This window comes from Parasteatoda tepidariorum, chromosome 1 (assembly GCF_982258835.1).
Source record: "Parasteatoda tepidariorum strain Cologne lab strain chromosome 1, Ptep-v5.0, whole genome shotgun sequence".
Taxonomy (NCBI): domain Eukaryota; kingdom Metazoa; phylum Arthropoda; class Arachnida; order Araneae; family Theridiidae; genus Parasteatoda; species Parasteatoda tepidariorum.
In genome coordinates, this window is record NC_141755.1 from 1,143,502 (window position 1) to 1,167,132 (window position 23,631).

Here is a 23,631-nt window from a genome sequence, read left to right on the forward strand (position 1 = left end):
ATTGAGTTAAATTTAAATTTGTGTAGAAGTTTCAAGTGGCATTTTACCATTGCTGATGTTAAATTTCCTATAATTGGCTCAGATGTTTTAGCCCATTATGGTCTTCTAATTGATCTAAAAAACAATTGCCTTATTGACCCATTGACAAATTTGACAACTAAAGGTGAACGGATCAATGGTATTTTTACCTCTATTAAAACCATATCTAATAGTTCAGACATACACAAAATTTTAACAAAATATCCTAATCTGACTCGTCCTCGCCCTTTCAGCTCAGAGGTTAAACATAAAACGTACCACTTCATCGAAACTACAGGACCACCTGTACTTTCCAGGCCTAGGCGACTGAACCCTGCCCAACTGGCAGCGGCTAAAAAAGAGTTCCTCTACATGATGGAACAAGGCATTTGTAGGCCTAGTAAATCTAATTGGGCCTCACCTTTACACCTTGTTTCAAAAGGTTCAGGTGAGTGGCGGCCTACTGGGGATTATAGAGCCCTAAATAAAATTACAGTTCCTGATAATTATCCTGTCCCACACTTACAAGATTTTACCCATAATCTCCATGGCTGTAAAATTTTTTCAAAAGTTGACATTGTCCGAGTTTTCCATCATGTCCCAGTTTTTCCCGCAGACATTCCTAAAACTGCTATTGTTACCCCATTCGGGTTATATGAATTCATTTTCATGCCTTTTGGCCTTTCGAATGCTGCACAGACCTTTCAAAGGTTTATCCATGAGGTCCTTTCAGGATTGGATTTTTGTTTTCCATACCTGGATGATATCTTAATTGCCAGCAAAAACCATACAGAGCACGAGCAACAACTTCATCTCATGTTTGACCGACTCAATGCTTATGGACTACAAGTTAATGCATCAAAGTGTGTATTTTCTGTCAGTCAAATCGAATTCTTAGGCCATCTTGTTACTGAAACTGGGTGCAAATCCCTTCCAAAGAAAGTAGAAGCTATCATACATTATCCTAAACCTGAAGATGTCTCACAGTTGAGAAGGTTTCTGGGAGCCATAAATTTCTATCGTCGTTTCCTACCTAACATGGCTGAGCTACAACTACCGTTGAATTCTTATTTAACAAATTCAAAGAAAAATGATAGAAGGAAGATTTCTTGGACTCCAGATGCTGAGCATTCATAAAATCTCAAAGCATTCATAAAATCTTATGAAAGAATGCATCTTTTGGATCTCCGAGATTTGTTCTGAATTGACAGTATACTATTCAGTAATTTTTGTTTTCTTGAAATAAATACTGAGATAATTAAATATCACACTTTCTGATTGGGGCTTTCTTTTTGAATGATTGTGTACATTATATTCAGCCACTCAAGAGATAGACCTTTTCGGAATAATAAAATGAGAGGGATACGAAATTACAAATTTAAGGATTAAATAAAGTAATTTTATTTATGAAAAATCATGAATGTTTGAATAGGCCAATAACTGATCTTAAAATAGTGCTAATAAAAAGTATTGGATTCTTTACATGTTGACAATATTTATTACTATTTACTTTATTTGATAGTTTCAAACATTGATTATATTTTTTTAAAGAGAGGAGTTTCATTTATTTATAAAATTTCTTATCCCTTAACATATGTTTTTTAGTAGCAGTCAACTGATTTTCAAAGCACATACATTAATTTATCTTTTTTGATTTGTTTGCTACATTTTTCTAAAGTATTAAAAAAAAACATCACTTAGTAAAAGTTCTAAATCAGAGAATAACAACTTCATGCCATGAATAAATGTTACTGTGCATGTTATAATTCTCATTTTTATAAATTTTAGCTACATAAATGCTAGTTACCAGGGGTGGAAGTTGAAAAAAAAAGTGTGTTTTTAAAACTTAATTTAGAAAAAAAAATTCACAGCCACTTTTCACTTTACTTTGTTAATGGTGAGTTTTAGTGTGAATTGATCAAATTTTGATCAATAATTTTTTTGATTTTTTATTTCAACAAAATTATAAGAAAAATATAAGCGAAAGTTAATTTGTTCAAGACTATATTTGTGTTTTTGTAACACTAAGTGCACAGATATTTACTTAAATAGACTAACTTAATACAATTTTCTTAAATTTTTATTTACATGTCTCCAGCACAGCTTAAATAGACTAGATGAAAAAGAATTTTTCATTACCGCAATATGAGATAGCAATGATTTTTTGTTTATGCCATACCAAAATTTTTCTTTGGACTGTTTTTTGAGTTTTGTTAAATCACATTTCCATTTTTCAGACGGAGGAGGCGGTGGACTGCAATCCATTCGATGTGCACATTCAAATCTCCATACTTGAATGATGGAAATTTGGAAAAACTTAAAGGCACTTTTTAATTGCTCTTAAAAAGATTTTATTGGATTTTAAATTGGATCATGTTGATGAAAAATATCGAGGATCCACCCGAGGAATTCTTTCGAAGAATCACAACAGCTCCCCTTATTTCTTGAGAGAAAGATTGATGAATGCAGGTCAGGAATGTCAGTTTTATTTCATAGCTGTTTTCAATCGCGTTTGAGTTTAGCGATGTGGTCTTCCGCGACTACCTTCATACACTAAGGAAAAGCAGCACGAGGCCGATGAGATGATTCAATTAAACAAGAAGAGGTAAACCAAATCATACGCTGAAATATTAAGAGAAATGGAAGAATCCTCCTTCAAGTAAAAAAAAAAAAGTCATGTGAAGAAACTACAGAAAGAGTTTGAAGAACAAGGCCTCAACAAAGATTATATATATAAAAACTCCGAAAAGGAGAAATCTTGGAGTAATACTCTATGAAATAGATCAGACACTAGAAAAGGATGACCTAATCAAACAATTAATCGAAACTCATAATAAGAAAATGCAGAAATAAAAGTGCTTTTCTCGATAAAGGATCGACAAAACACTCATTGGATATTTGAACTTCATCCCAAGCAATTTACTAAAGTGATAAGAAGAGGAAGGTTAAACTTTGGCTGGAAAACCATATAAAACTAGAGTAGTACACGTCCGCTTAGATGTTATAGATGCAACAGTTTCAAGGCCAAAATGAGGAACCTTGTGCTCACTGTGGTGAAGTAGGACACAAAAGGGACAAATGTAAAAATAAAAGCTCGTATGTGAACTGCAAAGAACACGGTTCAAGCTTGGTCTCAAGACGAACCGTGCTATCCATGCTGGTTGCCTGTCACTGCAGTGGGAGCGGAATTTTCTACAAAATAGAACCGGTCCTATTTCCCCATTCCGGAATTGTGAGCTCCGGGGCACTCAACGATTTAATGTTTTATGTATTTTCTATGATTTAATCTTATTCGATGTAATTTTTTTGTTTTAATAAATGTTTTATGGTGTGTTGGCCTTCCTGTTGGGGTGCCTGTCTTGGTGGGCCGGGTTGTGGTGGCTGTCCGGCTGCTGTCGGTCCAGTACTGGGGCCACAGCGTGCTGCATCACTGCGCCATTGCTCCGCCTCACAGTGGATCGATTTTCTTTCTTTGCCATCCGATGCGTATTGTGATGCTCCACTCGTGCGTGACTCGGGGCCTTGTGCCTTAGTGTCCGCGAATTGCTTGGCCTCTCGTACTGTTCGGAGTTGCTAAGGACCTAGGCCTATTGGCCTGGGTCCTTAGCTTATCGCCTACTTCAAAATCAAACATTTCTACACACCCCTTATAGCACGTGTGTGCTTTAAAGTTAATAACATGCTATATTTAAATTGCGTAATTAAAAATTAATTACAAAAATAAATAAGAATAAAAAAAGTTTAAGTTAAGGAAAAAATTTTAATTTATAACGGAAGCATATAATGAAAACTTACATTGTAAAGAATTAGATAATTTTAATGAAGGTTTGAGGAACGCGTCCTCTCTCCACGCGAGTCAGTTTGGAAGTGAATATGAGGGGGGTTTACAACCGGTTATGCTGGCTGGATTTACCTCACTTCAGTTCGTTTTTTGGAGTGGTCCGGAGGGTTGTCGAGGTACATACTTGGGGACTGGGTGTTTGCCGAGGCACACCACAGTACTCCCCCCTTAGTACCAAAGGTACGAAACAGTCTATAAAAGTCTATAGAGTGATTACAAGTATCGAGGGTTAAACTGGACTTTTCTTCCAGAACGAGTCGTAACCGGTAAAGAGTCACCTTGCTCACATTGAACTTGTGGAGTTGAAACTGCTGGCGTTGGAACTCTTTCTTCTAGTACGGGGTCTGTTGAGTCTATGTTTAAAAGAAAGGCTGGTTTTAGCCGGTCAATGCTTATGGTGGCTTCCTTCCCATTTTTCTGAATCGTGAAATGTTTTTCAGTTCTATGGAGAACTTCAAAAGGTCCATCATAAGGTGATGACAGCGCAGGTTTCAAGGTATCGATTCTTACGAACACATGGGAGCACGTTTCTAAAGCTGGATGTACGAAGCATGACGATTTTGAATGGCAGGACGCAGGTGTAGGTTTTAGAGTTCTGAAGGTTTCTCTAAGTTTCGAAAGATAAGTTGAAGGATCACTTGGAGCATCGGAAGGCGGTTCAAAGAACTCTCCAGGTAAGACGACAGTTTGTCCATAGACCATCTCAACACAAGATGCATTGAGATCCTCCTTGAAGCAAGTTCGCAATCCTAGTAAAACTACTGGTAGAGATTCAGTCCATTTGGTGTTGTGGCACCGAAGAGCTTGTTTCAGAGAACGGTGGAACCGTTCAACCATACCGTTTGAAGAAGGATGGTAAGGGGTTGTGCGGATTCGCTGTATTCCAAACATAGACTTCAGGCAGGAGAAGAGGTGGGATTGAAATTGTCGGCCTTGGTCTGTAGTCAAGATAGCAGGCACTCCAAAGCGAGATACCCAATGAGCGACGAAGGCCTTGGATACTGTTTCCGCTGAGACGTCACTGAGAGGGATGGCCTCCGGCCACCTAGTGTAGCGATCAACACACGTCAGCAAATAGTTAAAGCCATCAGAGGGTGGAAGAGGTCCAACTAAGTCGATATGCACGTGGTGGAATCTCTCAGAAGGTAGGTTGAAAGGCTGTAATGGACTTACAGTGTGTCTTTGTACCTTATTTCGTTGGCAAGATAGGCAGGAACGAGTCCATTCTGTTACGTCTTTCAACATGGACGGCCATATGAATCGATCTTGCACTAGACGCTTGGTAGCGCGTATACCAGGGTGCGACAAGTTGTGCAATGAGCAGAATACTTCATGGCGAAGTTTCTTGGGTATATAAGGACGAACTTTTTCCTTACTGACATCGCAGAAGATTTCGAGATTATTTCCCATTTTAAAAGGTTTTAAGTCTATTGAATTATTATTAGAAGAGATTAAAATTTTTAGTTCCTCATCAGTCTTTTGACAATCGGCTAAGTTTTTTAAGTCAGTTGTAGAAAGGTTAATTGCATTTATTCTAGAAAGAGCATCTGCAACAGTGTTATCCGAACCGGAAATGTGTCTGATATCAGTGCTGAACTGTGCTATAAAGTCTAACTGCCGAAGTTGGCGTGGAGAACAAGATTCGGATTTTTTATTGAAGGCGAAGATTAAAGGGCGATGGTCAGTAAATATGATAAACTGTCGGGCTTCTAAAATATACCTAAAGTGCTTTATAGTACTGTAAATGGCTAATAACTCCCTATCATAAGTGCTGTAGTTTTTTTCTGTTGTCGTTAATTTACGGGAATGGAATGCTATAGGGCGGATGCCAGATGGTGTGTGGGATTGCAACATAGAACCTATGGCTGAATCAGATGCATCCACCATTATTGATAAATTATGATTAGGAGAAAAATATGTCAAAGTAGCAGAATTGGCTAAGTTAAGTTTACATTTATTAAATGCTTCCACAGCGACATCGTTCCAAGGGATCAAAGTTTTATCATTTTTCTTGGAATTTTTCAAAAAATCGTGTAATGGGGCTTGGGTTTGAGCTGCATTTGGTAAAAATCGCCGGTAAAAATTAATCATTGCTAAAAATCTGCGAAGCTCTGCAATATTGTTTGGTTGGGGATAGTCAGTGATCGTTTTAACCTTTTCGGGTAAAGGCTTAACACCTGATGGTGTAATTAAGCACCCTAAAAATGAAACTTGCGGTTTACCGAGAACACATTTTGAGGGGTTAAGTTTCAACCCGTGTTCTTCAAGCCTTGTGAAAATTTGTCTTAAATGTTCTCTGTGTTCATCTGCATTTTTTGATGCGATAAACAAATCGTCAAAATATGGGATACAAAAATTAAACCCTGACAAAACTTGATGTATATACCTTTGAAAAGTTTGACCAGCGTTTCTCAAGCCAAAGGGCATATATACATATTCAAAGAGGCCAAACGGCGTTGTAACAGCTGTTTTTGGAATATCCCCAGGAAAAACAGGAATTTGGTGGTACGCTCGGGTTAAATCTAGAGTTGAAAATATTGTCATGCCCTCAAATTGCTGTGTACAATCTTGGATATGTGGAACGGGATATCGGTCGGGGACGGTTATTGCATTAACACGACGATAATCCCCACATGGTCTCCAATCACCATTTGCTTTCTTTACCATGTGAAGCGGACTAGCCCAGGGGCTTTTTGATGGGCGAATAATTCCCTGTTCTAACAAATACTCAAATTCTTTCTTTGCTGCCTCAAGAATATCGGGTGAGAGTCTTCTGGGCTTCGCATAAACGGGTTGTCCGAGAGTCTCAATATGGTGATAAACCAGCGATTCGGAATTTAGTTTATTTACTATTGAAGGGTTTGTCAACGATGGAAATTCATTTAAAATTTGCTGAAAAGGTGAATTATTTAGAACTGGAGTAATTTCTATAATTTGAGTTGATTTATTTGAGGTGAAACCAGTTGACTTTAAATTAGTTAATTTATCAATTAAACAGTTGTTACGAACATCGACCAATAAATTAAAATGATTTAAAAAATCAACTCCAATGATTGCCTGAGTTACATCGGCTATAATAAATTTCCAAGAAAATTTCCTGCGTAAATTTAAACTAAGATTTATTAATTTAGTACCATATGTTTGGATTTTAGAACCATTTGCAGCATATAGGACCAAAGATTCTGGATAATTAGCTTTTGAACAAAATTTCGGAATGACTGAAACATCTGCGCCTGTGTCTATCAAAAATTTTAATTTCGTAGAGGGGTCGGCCAAATAAATACGATCAATATGGCGTTCGCCACTCATGGCCTGGAGTGGCTGCCCTGTTGGTTTCCCGAATTTTGAAAAGTACATGGGGGTTTGCATTTTCTAGCTCTATCTCCAAAGTTAGTGTGATAAAAACACATGTTATTCTGCGGTTCACGGTAATAATTTTGTCTAGAACGAGACCTACTATGATTTCTATTACCCCGATAGATATTAGTTCGCTCACGTCCTTGTCTGTTTTGCTGAGCTTCCTGAAAACTAGTTTTTAGTTCATTAATTTGTTTAGTAAGTTCAGAAATTTGATCATAAAGTGTAGGATTAGCGCTAGTTACAACTGATTCAGCAGAATTTATTTGGATAGGGCTAGCTAGTTCAATAATCTTATCAGCCATTGAAGCTAACTGAGTTAAATTTTCGTTTGACGCAGCAAGAATAGCTTGTATATTTTGAGGCAATCTGGCTAACCACAGCGATTTAAGAATGTTTTCGCTAAGATGAGATCCTGCTAGTTCTCGCATTCGAGCTAACAAATAGGAAGGGCGTTGATCACCTAACTCTAGTCCTTGCAAAAGTGTTCTAATTTTAGAAGCTTCACTCTCTGAAAAAATACTAATTAAACGATTTTTTAAAGCTGAATATTTGTCTGCAGCAGGAGGGTTTAAAACTAAATCCTGAACAGAGTTAAGTATATCAGATTCAATGGCCGCTACAACGTGATGAAATTTGGTAGCGTCGGTAGAAATTTGAGAAATTGAAAATTGCGATTCCAACTGTGCAAACCATAACACTGGATTGTTTTTCCAGAACGGAGGTGGTTTAATTGCTACGCGAGAAATTTGAGAAGGTTGAATGTTAACTAAAGCTCCTTCATTCACCACGTCTCCTGGCTGTTCGTTTTCCGGCATTTTTTGACAAAAAAAAATCAAAACAATAAATAGAATAAAGGTAAAATATTTATAAATTAATTTTAAAGCATTCCTTACGCTATATACACACTAATCCACGAGATAAAAAAAAACGCGCACAGTACTACCACAGAATCAGACACAAACACGTGGGTATAACATACAAAATTTTGAACATAAAAAAGAATATGAGTAAAATTAAAATAAACATATTGCTAATAGATTTGAATTCATTATATTGCAAGGAAAGTTCCGATTAAATAAAGAATCAACTTAAATTTCAAGTCCGGGTCTACCAATTATAGCACGTGTGTGCTTTAAAGTTAATAACATGCTATATTTAAATTGCGTAATTAAAAATTAATTACAAAAATTAATAAGAATAAAAAAAGTTTAAGTTAAGGAAAAAATTTTAATTTATAACGAAAGCATATAATGAAAACTTACATTGTAAAGAATTAGATAATTTTAATGAAGGTTTGAGGAACGCGTCCTCTCTCCACGCGAGTCAGTTTGGAAGTGAATATGAGGGGGGTTTACAACCGGTTATGCTGGCTGGATTTACCTCACTTCAGTTCGTTTTTTGGAGTGGTCCGGAGGGTTGTCGAGGTACATACTTGGGGACTGGGTGTTTGCCGAGGCACACCACACCCCTCTACACAAAAATTTCGTTAAAAAAGTTTATTAAATAATTTTAACAGAAGAACTTTAAAAAAAATAAAAATAAAACTAACGTTTCTGATATGTTGCACTTCTAATCATGTAGTTATTTTAATAATAATTCCTACCATGGTTCAAACCAGTTGGTTCAAACCGTGATTTAAACCATGGTTAAAACCAAATGGTTTTTTCCTCAATAAAACCATTTGGTTTTTTCCCTAAGAATAATTTAAAATTGCATTTTTATTTATTTATAATTACATTTTTCAAATTGTTTGATGTTATAAATAACTTCAACTTATAAAATAGCTTACTTATAAATAACTTACAACTTGTAAATAACTTCAACATAAAAAATGATAGAAGAAAAGAATGCAGGGCTATATGTAAAAAATGTAAACAGGAAATGGAAGGTCAAGTTCTAAGAATGAAGAAACATGTAGGAACATGTAACAATCTTGATTCTGTTAATGATTCTATTGGTAGGTAATTATTACACTTATTATTTTTAAATGTAAAAATAACACTTCAATTATTTTCAATTGTTAAAGCTAATTATCTTATTATTATCATTTGAAAAGCTAAATGTTTGCTAAATCAAAAATACTTGAGAACAAGAACATCTTAGATGTACTCACATTCTGAGAATGTTTATTTTCATTCAATTTACTGATTATATTCTAATCAAAATTTTTATATTTCCTGTAAATTCTATTTGATTGAAAAAATAATAAATCAATGCTACTAAATAAATAAAAAAAAATTTAAAAAGTTATTTTAAAAATATAAAAATATTATTGCATCATATCAAGCTAATTTTAGCTTAAGTATTAAACAAATATTAAAAATACAAAACATTTTTAATTAATTAAAATGAAGAGGAAAAATTAAAGTTTTATATTGAATTAGGAAAGCAAAAATGATGATACATAATATAATGCGTGCTAAATGTCATTAAGCATCTTCTTAATTTTATACAGATTGCGATGATGATGATGTGATGTGTCCAGTGCTTCAAGTTCTTTGGATTCTTCAAGTATACAACCAACTACAAGTGAAATCAGGTCTCAAAAAAGGAAAAGAGAAGATAAAACTCTAGACAATTTATTTCGCAAATCGACACCAGCTCAAGAACAAACAAATTGCCAGATTTATTTATGCTACAAATGCAGCATTTAGACACTGTGGAACATCCAGAGTTCATTAAAATGGTTCAGAATTTTCGGCCAGAATATTTTCCTCCATCGAGAAAAGAAATTGCTTGTGGTTTATTTGAGAAGACATACATAAAAGAAAAAGAAAAATGCGCAGAAATATTAAAAGGTAAAATTGTCACATTAGGATTAGATGGATGGTCAAACATTCACAATGAACCGGTGATTTGTGTTACTTTAACAACAAAAGATGGAACACATATTTAGCTCATCTGGCATTGCTCATACAGGTGAAAATCTTTATGATATTGCTGTTAAATCGATTAAAAAGTGCCAGTCAGAATTTAAGTGTTCAGTATGTTCATTAGTGACGGATAATACAGGCAATGCTGAAAAAATGAGAAAAATGATTGATGAGTGTGAAGTTGAGGATGAAGAATTCAGAGTTATTACTTACGGAAGTGCTGCTCATATTTTGAACTTACTGTCTGGGGATATAAGTTATCCAAACGTAAAAGAACAAATTTTGCATGTCATTAAGTATTTTAGGAATAATCATTTTGCAAGTGCATGCTTTAGAAAAGTCACAAATGCATCAAAGTTAATATTGCCATGCGAAGTTCGTTGAAATTCCTTTGCTGACGCCTTAGAGAGGTATCTAAAATCCTGGCCCATTCTAGTAAACATATGTAAAAGTTATAAAAATGTTCAAAATTTAATTTCAAACATTTCATTGAAAAGAAATGCGGAAGATTATTTGCAGCAGTTAAAACCAATTAGTGTAGCTCTGGATAGGGCACAGAGAGAAAATTGTTCGATTGGAGAGACTGTTTTAATTCTTAAAAATTTAAAAAAGCAAATGAAACGATAAGAAATTCAATAAAGATGTACTGAAAAAATTAGATCATCGTTATAAAAAGGCAATAACACAAGCCCACCTTCTTGCTTTTTTGTTGCATCCAAAAGCTGTCGATAAAGATGATGAAGATGATTACGAAGCAAATGAAAAAAAAGTGGCTTTAGAATATGCCAAGAAAATGCTTCCTAAAAATAACTTATTAACTCTGATATTAAAATTTTGTGCAAAAAGTTTTCCATTGCAAAGGTATCTGTATGTCTGTTTCAAAAGGAATTTATTGAAAATGTAACAGTTATGGAATGGTGGCGAATGCAAGAAAACGATATTAAGAAGTTTAATGCCGATGTGTTTAAGGAAGTTGAAATAATTCTTACTGCAAAAGCAACTACAGCGAATGTTGAGAGAATTTTTTCTACTTTTGGAGTTGTACAATCAAAATTGCGTAACAGACTGGGCTTAGAAAAAGCTGCAAAACCTTTTTTTTTTGTTCAAAATGTTGAATCCTAAGTACAAAATCTTAAACTTGTTTTTCAACGGTAAAAAAAAAAAAGTTTTTCTCTAAACTTTTCCTGTTTTTTTCCCAATCCTGTATTTAAATTTAAAAATTGTAATAAAATTTAGTGTTGCTTGATATAATTGCTCGTTCTTTATTTTAATTGTTCTTGGTAGTAATTTTCAATTTTTAAGTATGTATATAAATAAGAATGTCGAAAAAAACCTGAGTTAAAAAAAAAAAAAAAAAAAAACGTGTTTTTTCCCCAAAAAACCTGGTAATTTGCCAATCCTGATTCCTACTGATCAATGAATTTATATTTTAGCTTTTAGTTGGTCATTTTTTATTAAAGAAGACCTCGAGTAAAAATTATAAGTATTTGCATGGATATGAATTCAATGCATCACTTTCAACTTTAATTGAATAAACAACTAAATATTTTAAATATTAAACTACATTATTTCTTATAGATTTTGAGAAAACTATGAATTTATCATGGCGTAAAACTGTGAATTTTCAATGCTTCCAGTGTCTAGGTCAATCATAGTTACCAGTTCATTCAGACAGTTTTTATTCATAAGCTCAGTATAGGAAATATGAAAGTTATAGAAAAAAAAAAGTTTTAAGAAAGAATACCTTTAAAGAATATTTATTTATTCATTTATTTTTGTAAGAAAAATGTGTTTTAATAAATTAAAGAGTACAAAATCTATTAAGGTTAAATATTCTGGGGGGAAAAAAAAACTAGATCTTTCTGACATTTTCAAAATTTTGGAAAATTTTCACTGTCTAAAATTATCTATCATTGTTGCTTCTGAATTTCAGAATTATCTTTTATTTTTAATTCTGGCTAGAGGAGGGGGGATGTAACATATTGCCTAAAAATCACTGTTACTAACTTAAAAAAAACTATGAATGCAACCTAGATTCGTTACATGAAATATTTTATAACATATAGCTTTATTTTATATAGCGGGCAAAAGCCTTCTGAAAACAGCCTTTATTATTTAAGTACAGGAAAACTCAAAATTCATATTTCCTACAATAAATATATTAAAATAAGTTTTCTTTTCAAACTTCACTCGTACATAAAGAGTGGGAATTCAATAACAAGATTAAGATAATCAATGAGAAAAAGTTGATCAATTTGACAGACGACGACACTAGGGAAATTATTGAGGCAATAAAAGGAAACAAATAATGTAAAAATTAAGAGTCGATGGACTAGCTGCTTACGTATACTTCTTCCAAGGTCATTTCATTCTGACTTGTAATGAATAACATATGAAATATTTTATTTAAATGATGAAGTTAGAAGAAAATGAAAAAGGTTGATAAAATTTGTTATTCGATTATTTTTACCAAATTATATTAACTAAATCGATTTTTACCAAATTATATTAACTAAATCGATCATAACAATTTAATATTAAGATATCTTGGGTCTTTATTTTATTTATATTATTTTCACAAGCTTCTGATGATATGATATTTTTATCTGTAAATTTTTTAGCATTTTTATTGTTCTAACTTTAAAAATTTATGTGGAATTTTATAGGAAATGTGAAAATTTTTCACATATTCTAAAATCGTAAGAAATTAAAAAATTATAACAAAAATCTTAAATAATTTCGATAAAGTAAATGTATTTTGTCTGTAGCTAATTTTTAAATAATCCTATTCAATTTTTTTTTTATATCCAATGTAAAAGTTGAATTTCCGTTGAATGTATCATTCTAATAATTTCAAATTTTGTTGTTTGAAATAAAACAGAAGGAATAAATGATACCTGTAATCACATGCAGAGGAAAAGATTACTATTTTTTACTTAGTGTGTTTGGGTGTCTCTTCCGGAACTAGTACACGAACTGTGACCTCATGTGTCACAGACATGGGAACCACAGGGTGTTCCGTAATGACAGCCTTAAATATATTTTTTTTAAATGCTTTTCGAAAATTAAGAAATTTTTTTTTTCAGGTCGAAAATTAATATTTGAGTGAGGAATAAACAAAACCGCTATCGAAATCTGTAAAATAATTATTGACGGATGCGAATGAGCAAAACTCGTTTGATTATCGTTTTAAACTTGAAGGTGTTTCTAATAATCATCTTTTAATTCCTTTTTGACTCTTTTCTTACATTCAAACTGGTTTTGTATATAACCTCCTTCCTCAATAATGATTTATTAAATTTCTATAGCGTTTTTGTTTCTCAATCGCCTATATTGCAAGTAATAATTTTGGAGCCGCCAATTTAAAAAAAAAAAAAAAATTTAGATTTCATTTTCGGAAATTTTTTTTTAAAACAACACATTAAGGTTAGTCATTGTGGTATACCTTGCATTTGAGCTCTAATCTAATCAACCACACCAATAAAGTCAGTAGAAGTATGATGTAAATATATTGTTGAGAATATTTTAGAAATTTAACTAACTTAAATTCCCAAGAGCTAAATAGTGATTAAGTGAAATTAAACTAACCTTATATAACAAATCAGTATCCGGGTCTTTTCCGTGAGCGATTTTACAAAATACGCAGCAATTCCACCGTTCGATTACATTTTCTTCTAACAAAGTTCCAAATGGATTATAATAAAAATCTGCTGTATTTTGTTGCAGAGAGATTGGAGACAACGACAGCTTCCGCATAACTCACTTTGAACCACTCGAATGAAATATAACAATATTTTAGCCACAACTTTAAGAATTTAATTTAGGCAACGCCTCTCTCCGACTCTGATTGGTTGTTCATAGCCCGCCATTCGAAGGCCTTTATTTCTTCCGTCTGTATTGTTTACATGTGCAAGTAAACACAGTTTGATTTTCGATATTGTTAAATATATACACAATTAGTGTTTGACAGTTAGTTATAAGTTTTTACAGTCTTTTTAGTGAACATTAATATGTGGAACGCGATGGGTAAGTTTATAAAATCTTGGTAAATATAGCTACTTTTTTCACGTTCTATCATGTAGACTTGTCATTGTAGTATTTTGCGCCAAAACAGCAAACTTTATCTTTTTCATATTTCTGTTCTTAAATTTGAAAACTTTTGGCTTCGTTTCAATAAAAATTTCTGTTCAATTTTTTTGAATATTTTTTGTGAAGCGATACTATAGATTCTGAATGAATAAGTACAAGATGTAAAAATCTCATTCTTAAATTATAACCCTATTTCTCTGTTTTGCTTAACTTCCAGTTTAAAATATCTCTTAATGTAACTTAAAAGTTTTCAGATGAATATTTATATGTTTTTTTATTTGATCATATAAGTAAAATTCAGCTGTGCTATTTTATTGTTATGCTGTTGTTATTTAAATATTATATTATCTGAAGCTGTCATTAATTTAAGTAAATTAATTAATTGAAAAACAAGGAACTTATAAGTCTTAAACCAGCTTGTTCCTCTCAATTATTTATTTGTCTTTGCACTGAAATTATTTTTAATTAACTTTCTTAAGCAATTAAACCAAGCTTGCTATGGGAAATTAATTACAGGCTTTCAAAAATCCAATTATATAGTATGGGTTTTGAATCTAATATTTTTTGCTATGTTGCCCCTGAAATAAATTAGTGCCCTGATGTAGTAGACTCCATACCCTTTTTTTCCTCAACCCTTCTTTATTTCCCCCCCCCTCCAAACTCTGCAATGGATTTCTTTCACTTCTGTTATTTTCAACTTTTTTTTATTTAGTTTGTCATTGCTGTCAATACATAGAATTATATAGGAAAGGAAAAATAGCCATCTTGTTGCACTTGTCTTTGAAAGTTTGCAGTTACTTCCCCTCTCATTAAATTATAATTATTATTGATCATATTAATTATTAAATCATAACTACAGACACTTAAATACATACATTTATTATTTTATTAATATATGCATGCATTTTTAATAAATTACTAAGCTAATTAGCTCATTAACTCGATATATATGTTAATTTATTTATAAAAATTAGTGATTAATATGATTGCCTTGCTACTTTTAGTAAAGTAAAAAAAAAAAATCCTTTTACTAATTGGCAATGATTTTTAATAGAACGTGTAAAGCCCATAGAAAGAAATTACTGCCTTTTTAGAATAATAATGCCCTTTTTTTAGACTTATGCACCCTGCCCTTTTTTCTGCCTAGAATGAGCTCTGATATTATGACAATTTATACTTAAATCTGTTTTACTTTGCAATCACAATTTATATATAAATAAAAAAAAAAGGCTTTCTGGCACAACTCATTTAGTTTTGCATTTATAATAGGTTTTGTTCTTTAAAATAATTTTCAAGTTAGCAAATTTGTAAAAGGATGTCCACCAATAAGCAGAAACAACAATGTTAGTTTATTTGTAAAACACTTTAACTGGTTATAATGAAGAAAAATTTATGAGGCATTCTGTCCAGTAGCACATTTCAGAGCATATCTAATATAGAACAATAATCAGTTTATCCATATTTGGTTTTAAGGCATAGAGTTAGTAGTTTTTTTATTTTATAATATTAACTTCTATTTTAAGAATGTTCTGAATTAATAACTAAAATTTGTTTGTACATTTTAGAGTAATTAAATTACTCTCATATTATATGAGATTCAAAGTTACCAAATTAGAGAAAATTTCTGACAGAGGTATTAATGCATTATTCATTTCTGAAATCTTTAACATAATTAAACTCCAGGCTGTGGTGTAAATTCAATATTTTTTTAACATTTGTCTGTTTGATAATAATTGTGTTCTTTCGGAGGCCAGTGGGTTACATATTTCTTTGATTAAATATCTATATAGATGCTAACTCTTCTTGCATTATTAAAAATTAAAAACATAGGAAGAAGTTTTACTTTTTTTGTCAAAATTCCTTTGCATTTATAAACACTTGAAATTTTATACTTATTTCATTCTGTTTTTGATGTGATTTACAAGTTTTTAGCAGAGTAATATATTCAATTATTCAAAACTACTATATGTGTATGTATGTGTTTGTATATATGTACACATAACCCTACAATAACAAAAGAGACCTTTTCAGTTATTGACATTTTTTTTTAAAAATTTCACAAGAAATATTTAAAGGATTACTTTGTAACTTTGGAGATGCAATTTTCCTTACTTAACGATAAGATTTAAAGCTCTCAGAGGTTTGGGTGACCTGCAATAAATTGTGAAAGAAAACAAGTATTTTAGAAGTATTACCCCATGCCAGAAAGTCAAGCAATAAGTAATTAATTTTAAAATTATTAATTATTTTATTTCAATGTAATTGAAATTTTAAAAAAAATTCAATTATCTCAAGATTTGTTAAGTATATTGAGAATGGAGGGCAGTGATTCTCAACCTTTTTTTGTGGCGGCGCACTTTTAACGATTTCGAAATTTGACGGCACACAATGTGAAGAATTAGTTTAAATGTTGTTTACTTACCTATAATACACTGTGTGAAATAGTTTGTGATGATCATTTTGAACGTGAAATAAAATAATATGTACTACAAAAGCATGTTTATTAAGAGATTAATTATTTCTCTCGACTCATTTTTAATTAGTAACAGTTATTTTTTTTTTTTTTGCTAGTTATTAATTGTTAACTTATTTTCTATAGTTGTAAACTGTTAGTTTTTTTTTGTTAGTTATTCTTTGTTAATTTCCTTTAAAACTATTAATTGAATAGCTTACTTTAATGATTAGTTTTTATTTCCGTTTGAAGGTTAAGATTTAGTTTTCTTTCTTTTGTTAATTAATAATTTTAATAGTCATTAAACTCTCTACTTATTTAAATTTTTTTTTAATTGCTTGAGACAATTTAAAGACAATACAATCGTCGACAAAGGTGTGCAATCGGTTAAAGCCGGAAAAAATTATGAAAAGTATATATGGGTCATTCTCACGAAAACTGTCATTTTTCAGTTCATAAAATCCCAAAAAAGTAAAGTGAATAAAAAGCTCTGAAACTTTCTATATTAATAGAAATATGTAATGGCATTATGAAGAAAATATATATCCTATAAATTATACTTAATATTTAAATTAATTAATTTTTTAAATAATTAATTTATAATTATTAATTTATAATTAATTAATTAATTAATTTAATAAATAAATTAATTAGTTTAATAAATCAATTTATTAATTTATTTTTCAAATTAATTAATAAGTAAATTAATTATTTTCACTATTTAAAAAGTGAGGGACTGACACTAATAGTGAGGGAATGATATTTTATTTTAATACATGTTTTTATCTAAGTTACATCTACCTAAAGTTTGAAAATGATAACATACTAAGTATATCTAATATTTATTATAATTTAGTCTTATATATTTAATAGTTTTTACAGGTTTGGGAAATAAAATTGGCTGGCACGATTGAACAAAAAAAATTTTTATAATATACTCATCTTGAATCATTCCCTCACTTCAGCGTCATTCCCTCACTTTATGCACTAGTGAGGGAATGACGAATTCAATAAAATTTAAAAATAACAGTTAGGCTTTATTAATTTCTGAAGTCAATCACATACAATTATATTCATACAAGAAAGCAACATATAATTATCCACTTTCTCAATGAAGTTTTATTTTATTTTACTCTAAAAAACGACATGAGGGAATGACAAATGTAAAAAGTTTTACCTGGTTTGATTCATTCAAATTTATTCCACTGCAAAGCTTCTTTAAGTTGAAGATGGAAACATACTGCAATTTTGTTCTATGATGCCACTTGTTAACTTCTGAAGTTTTTATTAAAATATTTTTATTCTAAGATGATTGCAGGTGATAAGAACATTGTTGTGAGGGAATGACGCGAAACACTGGGGACAAAGTTTAAAATAGTGCTGTGTTAATATTTTAATCAGAAATTAAATTTAAAATTTATTTTCTGAATTCTATATTTCAATATTCTCAAATAAAAAACACAAATTTGTAAAAAAAAAATTTTTATTTCAGAAACAATTTTTTTCTTTTTTTAAAGCAGCAGTGGGGACAAGTGAGGGAATGACATATTGGCATATTTTTATTACCTAAAATTAATAAAAAATAAAATTGATAATTTTATTTTTATTCTTTTGTTAGCTTGCATTCTGAAGGACACTTTCCCTGAAATTTTCTTTTTCGTAAGTTGTAAAACAAACATAAAATATACTGGGGACATGAAAATGACTGTTTTTGTGAGAATGACCCATATATATATGTATGCATATATAATATTATATATATATGTAAACTTTTCTTTAATTTAAGCTTTACTCGTAATAAAAAAAAAGCATTATAATTTTTATCGCATCATTTCTAATATTTGGCTGCACATTTTAAGAATTTGGTGGCACACAAAAGTGCCGCGGCACAGTGGTTGAGAATCACTGATGTAGGGTAACAATGTTATAATTTTGAATTAATTTTTTTACATAATTAAATAAAGTAATTATTAATTTAAAAATAGATTGAGCCACTTAATATTGAATATCTTTAATATCGTGTATAAATTGATTTTATGGTGACTAATATAATCAAGAAAAGAATTCTTTGTCAGAAACAAGTTATTTTACCATGATCATGCAAAGTCTTAGGATATTATTTTGCATTTTGTTAATGTATTAATGAAAAACTTTCAATGATATGAAGAAGAAAATTTTTTTATTGGTGCGCATAGCCTAATTCCAGGATTGCGATTTTGATGTCAAAAATTGGTTTTAGACTTGGCACATCAAAAGCCTGTGGAAAAGTATCAAAAATTGCTAAAATCAGATAAAAACTGTCAGAAACCTGGGCAAGTTTTTTTTATTAACATTGGAGACATTTTATTACATTACTTACTTACACAATACTTGCATTATATACTACTATAATTGTGCAACTTATTTTTAAAAATTTTTTTTTTTTACTCTTAATGTTTGTTATTATTACTTATATGCAGGTTAGCAGAATATATCTTATCAAGTGAATGAGGTTTTGAGGACACTTCAGGCAACTAAAGGAAATTTTACAGTCTGAAATAATTCCTACAAATTTTTTTATTATTAAAAAATGTACCACTTTGCAAATTTTTTTCTATTGAAAAGCGTGAAATGTCAGTTTGTGTATTTATTAGTTTGAATTCCTTAAGTTAATGAGTGATACCTTTAATTTAAGGAATACGAATTTATTCAAGAATTGTGTAAAATCAAATAAATTTCTTTTCTTACATAAACTTTACTTTCCAAAAATCTTTTAAAAATGTTCTTGTTACTTAGAGAAAAAAAATTTAATTTTAGGGAAATTTTGATCAAAAAAAAAACTTTGTTCTGAGGAAATATTTGGGGACTGAAAATTTTCTGCTCTCCTGGTTATATGTGCATGAATATTTCTAATAAATCATAAATACAGTATATTGTCTGATAAGTAATATAATTACAATTTTCAAAAAACATAAATGTTTGTTTAAAACAGTTGTTAATTTTTTAAATATTCAATTCAAGTTTTTAATTAAGTTACCATCAATATTTATTCCAATTATTAGAATAAATTTCTTATTACTTGTTATTTTATTAATAGTTTTTTAGGTCAACATTCTAGTCTATACAGCTGAGCATCGATCGAAACAGTTTCATTTTCGGTTTTATTCATACAAAACTGTAAAATGGACTTGGAGTACTGAGGGCTTTAAAACTATTTTTTTATAATCGCTGACTTTGGGGGAAAGATGAGTTAAAATGGTAACTGAAAACTGACTTTACATATACAAAATAAGATGAGTGATGAATGTTAAGTGTTTTTTTTTTATAAAATAATTGTTTTTATATTTTTTTTAATAATTAAACAAATTAAGGGATTGGATAAATTGAAATTTGACTCATTTTTCTTTATAATTATTTAATATTTTCTACACCAAAATTTGGACTTCTGACAGTAATTTATCCCAATACTTGGTCCTGGAGTTCCATTGTGTTCTGGATTAGGTTCAAAATTACAAGGCTACGGAGTTTAACATTACTCGTTGTAAACCAAAAAAAAAAAAAAAAAAAAATGGATCGACCGTTCAACGACGGTTATAATATAAAATAAAATTGTCAAAAAGTTGCCACCCCTGCCTAATATTTTTTGAGTGCTTAAAAGGTGCTTATTTTTTATTGTAAAATTTGGCTACGCATCCTGCTTTGATTTCCGCATAGTTTTTAAAATCCGATAGTTTTTCTTACGATATTGTTTCTTACAACAATCAAATCTTGAAACGAAGCATACATTTGAGTAACTCTTTCTCAAGAGTCCTAGTTTTTGATTTCGTCGTCGGTCTGTTTTTCAGTAACAGATCCACAGATTTCTTGATATTTAATATTTTTTTAATGTGGTGTTGATTTTCAAAATGCGGTAAAGGAAATAATTGGTGCATTCCCACTCCAACAAAATGCAAGAATATCGCCCATAATATTAGAATAAAAAAATATTACTTATTCAATTAAGAAAATTATATATATATATATTGCAAACACAGCGTTTTTGTTAACTTAAATTAGTAACATACATCTTTGTTATTATTGAAAGTATCTTGCAGAAAAATATTAGTGCTAGGGAGTTTTGCCGCAGAAAGCCTGAAAAAATTCCGCCCCAGGGATCGATTGATTAAAAAATTATTAACTCATTTAAACAAACGGTAATATTTTTTGTAAGTCACAGAGATGCCAAATTTGCTCCGGACAGCAAATATTTATTTGTGGTGGTTTCTCAATTGTGATTCTTGGTTTCGTGGAATTCAAAAATTATTTTCTTCTCTTTTTTTTTTAAATCAAAATTTTTACATTATTGTTATAACTATGTTAAACAATCAATAAAAAAGTAAGAAATCAATTCATATTTGCTCAAAATTTAATTTAAAAAAAAAAATATTATTTCCAGTCGGCACCCATCCAGTGCTGGCATAAAAATATCCTCAATAGTTGACAGGCCGTGAGTGGATTCTCCAATTATCTTAGGATTCTTTATCTTCTGGGTTGGGTTCAAAATGACAAGGATTCGACTTTTAACATTCCTTGTCATTAACTCAAAAAGTAGTTCGGTTGTTCAAAGCCGGTTATAACATTAAATAAAATGTGACGAATCAATTTTTTTTCTTCTTGTTTTATGAATAACATTCTAAGAATTAGGTTAATGTGTTATACCCTTGAATCCACAGGTTTGGAATGGCTCCTGATTTTGTATTCGTTTGCCCCTTATACTACTCTGTACAGTATAAATTTTACGAAAAAAAAACTGTTATAAACTGAGAGAACGATTATCAAAGAAATCAAACACATAATTCTCTATTTTTGAATTAATTTATTGTAAATTGAAAAGTTGGATGATAAATGCTTAAGCAAATTATATATGCATATCCTTTTGTAATTAATTTAAAAATAAAAATAATAAAAATTCTATTCGCATTTAGCATAAATCATAAAAATAACCCAATCGAAAATATAAACAAATTATGGATCATTGATTGGATACAAACTGGTTTCAAAAATCATTATTGGTTAAAATAAAAATGGCCTCTTGGAATCACTTTTCCACGGAACGCCTATCGGGAACCACTTGTCTAGCACATAATGCGTAATAATTACGTTTTGTACTGTATAAATTTTAATTATATACCGTTTTTAATAATTCCCTATCCCTCTTATTTTCAAAATTCAAACTTTCTTATCTTGAATTCAAACTTTTCTATATTAACTAATATTTATTTTAAATAGCGATTTAACTTATGTTCAACTTTAAACCTCAAGTTGACACTATATTTGCATTCAGTTTACATTATAGTTCGTAGGTTACCGTTGGTTCAACCCATTTTCGCCACCCTATTTGATCGACTACTTTAAATTTTGGAAATCTGTCTTTATTTTCGTTGTTGCTCCTAAAGAATTAGTATAAAATTTATAAAAAACGTTTAGACTTATGCTCTGAGTTAAAACTTCCATACAAACGATTAAGTAAACTTGCGGATAAATTGTTACAATCTTTTTTTCTCTGGAACTTCGATTCTACTTTATTCAATTAGGGATTAACGTTTCATTTCAGTATTTTTTTTATTCTGATTTTAAGCAGTAATTCTTGAAAACTTCGTTCCACTTCAACTGAAACAGAGAGCATTGTTGTCAGAATCGGGCCATCAAATGTTCCCTTGATGGACAGTTCGAGATTTATGATTCCTTTCACTTTTTCTACGCTGACTTGCGGTGATTCACTGTTGTCCCAGTTTTTAATTCATTTTATTCATTTAATTATTTATTTTTTGTGACCTCCCCACCGAGTATATCACAAAGAAGTTAAGTGACTAGCTTGTTATTTAATTTTCGCTTTTAAAACTTCCGGTTGTTACGTTATTGCAAAAACGCGGGCTATTTTTGCGAAGTCTGGAAAACTGAACTTCCGATATTGTGAAATTTCGAAGTGTTTCTCTTCGCAGCTGGTTCTTATATTGATAATGAAATTTTTTTGCGGCCTATTTATTTTCGTAACGTGTTCGAATAGTTGTATACTCCCAGAATTCATGTAGCTGCCCTGCTATGTACAGTAGAACTTCCTGTATGGTTTCTTTGTTCCGCTAGTCGCTCTTTGAGGTTTCCCATAATCTTCACAGCATTTTTGATTTTCAAATTTTTTTTTGTTGAAGCATCTATTTCATAATGAATCTCATTTTTTTCCCCTACCTCCTCTCTTTTTTAATTCATCCTAATTTTTGATTACACATTTGTGTTCGGAATTTTAAGTGTTTTTAGAAGTTTCACACTAGATGAATGCTTAAATAAATTAGAATTTTTGACTTAATTCACAATGTATCTTTCCTTAAAATAGTTGAGGCTTTTTCTTGAACATTGTGGTGTTAAAAATTATAGTACTAATAAATAGATCCCAACTTTAAAAAAAAAAAATTTTTAAATATAGTTTATGATATTAAGGTCTTGACACGATATTAGATGGATTGCTGTCAGACTAAAAAGATATTGAATGGCAATATCGAAAACGCATTTTCTGGTTAAACATTTCGTGAATTGTTGTTATGAACTTACTACTAAGTATGAATATTGTTTCTATACTATTCTATTTTTTTTTTCTTCATATTTCTCAAGAAATACTTCAAAAATAATTTTTGAACTTCAGATTATGCGATTTCTCATATTTATCATTGAAGTTTAAAGCTTTTAAAGGTATGTGGGACCGACAATAAATACTTTTTTTCCCTACGCAATACTACTACTCAATAACTACTTTAATAACTCCTATCTTGCTCAGTTTTAAGCGAATTTCAAAGTTTAAAACAGTCATTTTGTTATGAATTTCAAATTGCTCCAAAGATTTTGTTTTATTTAATTTAATATTTTTAAAGCTTAAAAAAAAATGTGTAAGACAAAGAAATTAGTTTTTTATAAAAATGTCCATATCTTTATAAATATTTAAGGTAGGTTTACGAAATTTGTGTAATTATTTCTTATAATAACCAAAA

At 30.5% G+C, this 23,631-nt stretch overlaps 2 protein-coding genes across 2 annotated transcripts in view; one reads left to right on the plus strand and one right to left on the minus strand.

Annotated features, from left to right (window-relative positions):
* Window positions 1-13,871, minus strand: part of LOC107438832 (adenosine 5'-monophosphoramidase HINT3) — a 51,229-nt gene extending 37,358 nt beyond the window's left edge. Inside the window, exon 1 of the mRNA XM_016051212.5 lies at window positions 13,681-13,871. Coding sequence (XP_015906698.2) covers window positions 13,681-13,848 — 168 coding nt within the window. The 5' untranslated portion in view covers window positions 13,849-13,871. The remainder of the gene's footprint in view (window positions 1-13,680) is intronic.
* RPA2 (Replication protein A2) overlaps window positions 13,820-23,631 on the plus strand; it is a 32,366-nt gene continuing 22,554 nt past the window's right edge. The window contains exon 1 of the mRNA XM_043046532.3: window positions 13,820-14,118. Coding sequence (XP_042902466.1) covers window positions 14,103-14,118 — 16 coding nt within the window. The 5' untranslated portion in view covers window positions 13,820-14,102. The remainder of the gene's footprint in view (window positions 14,119-23,631) is intronic.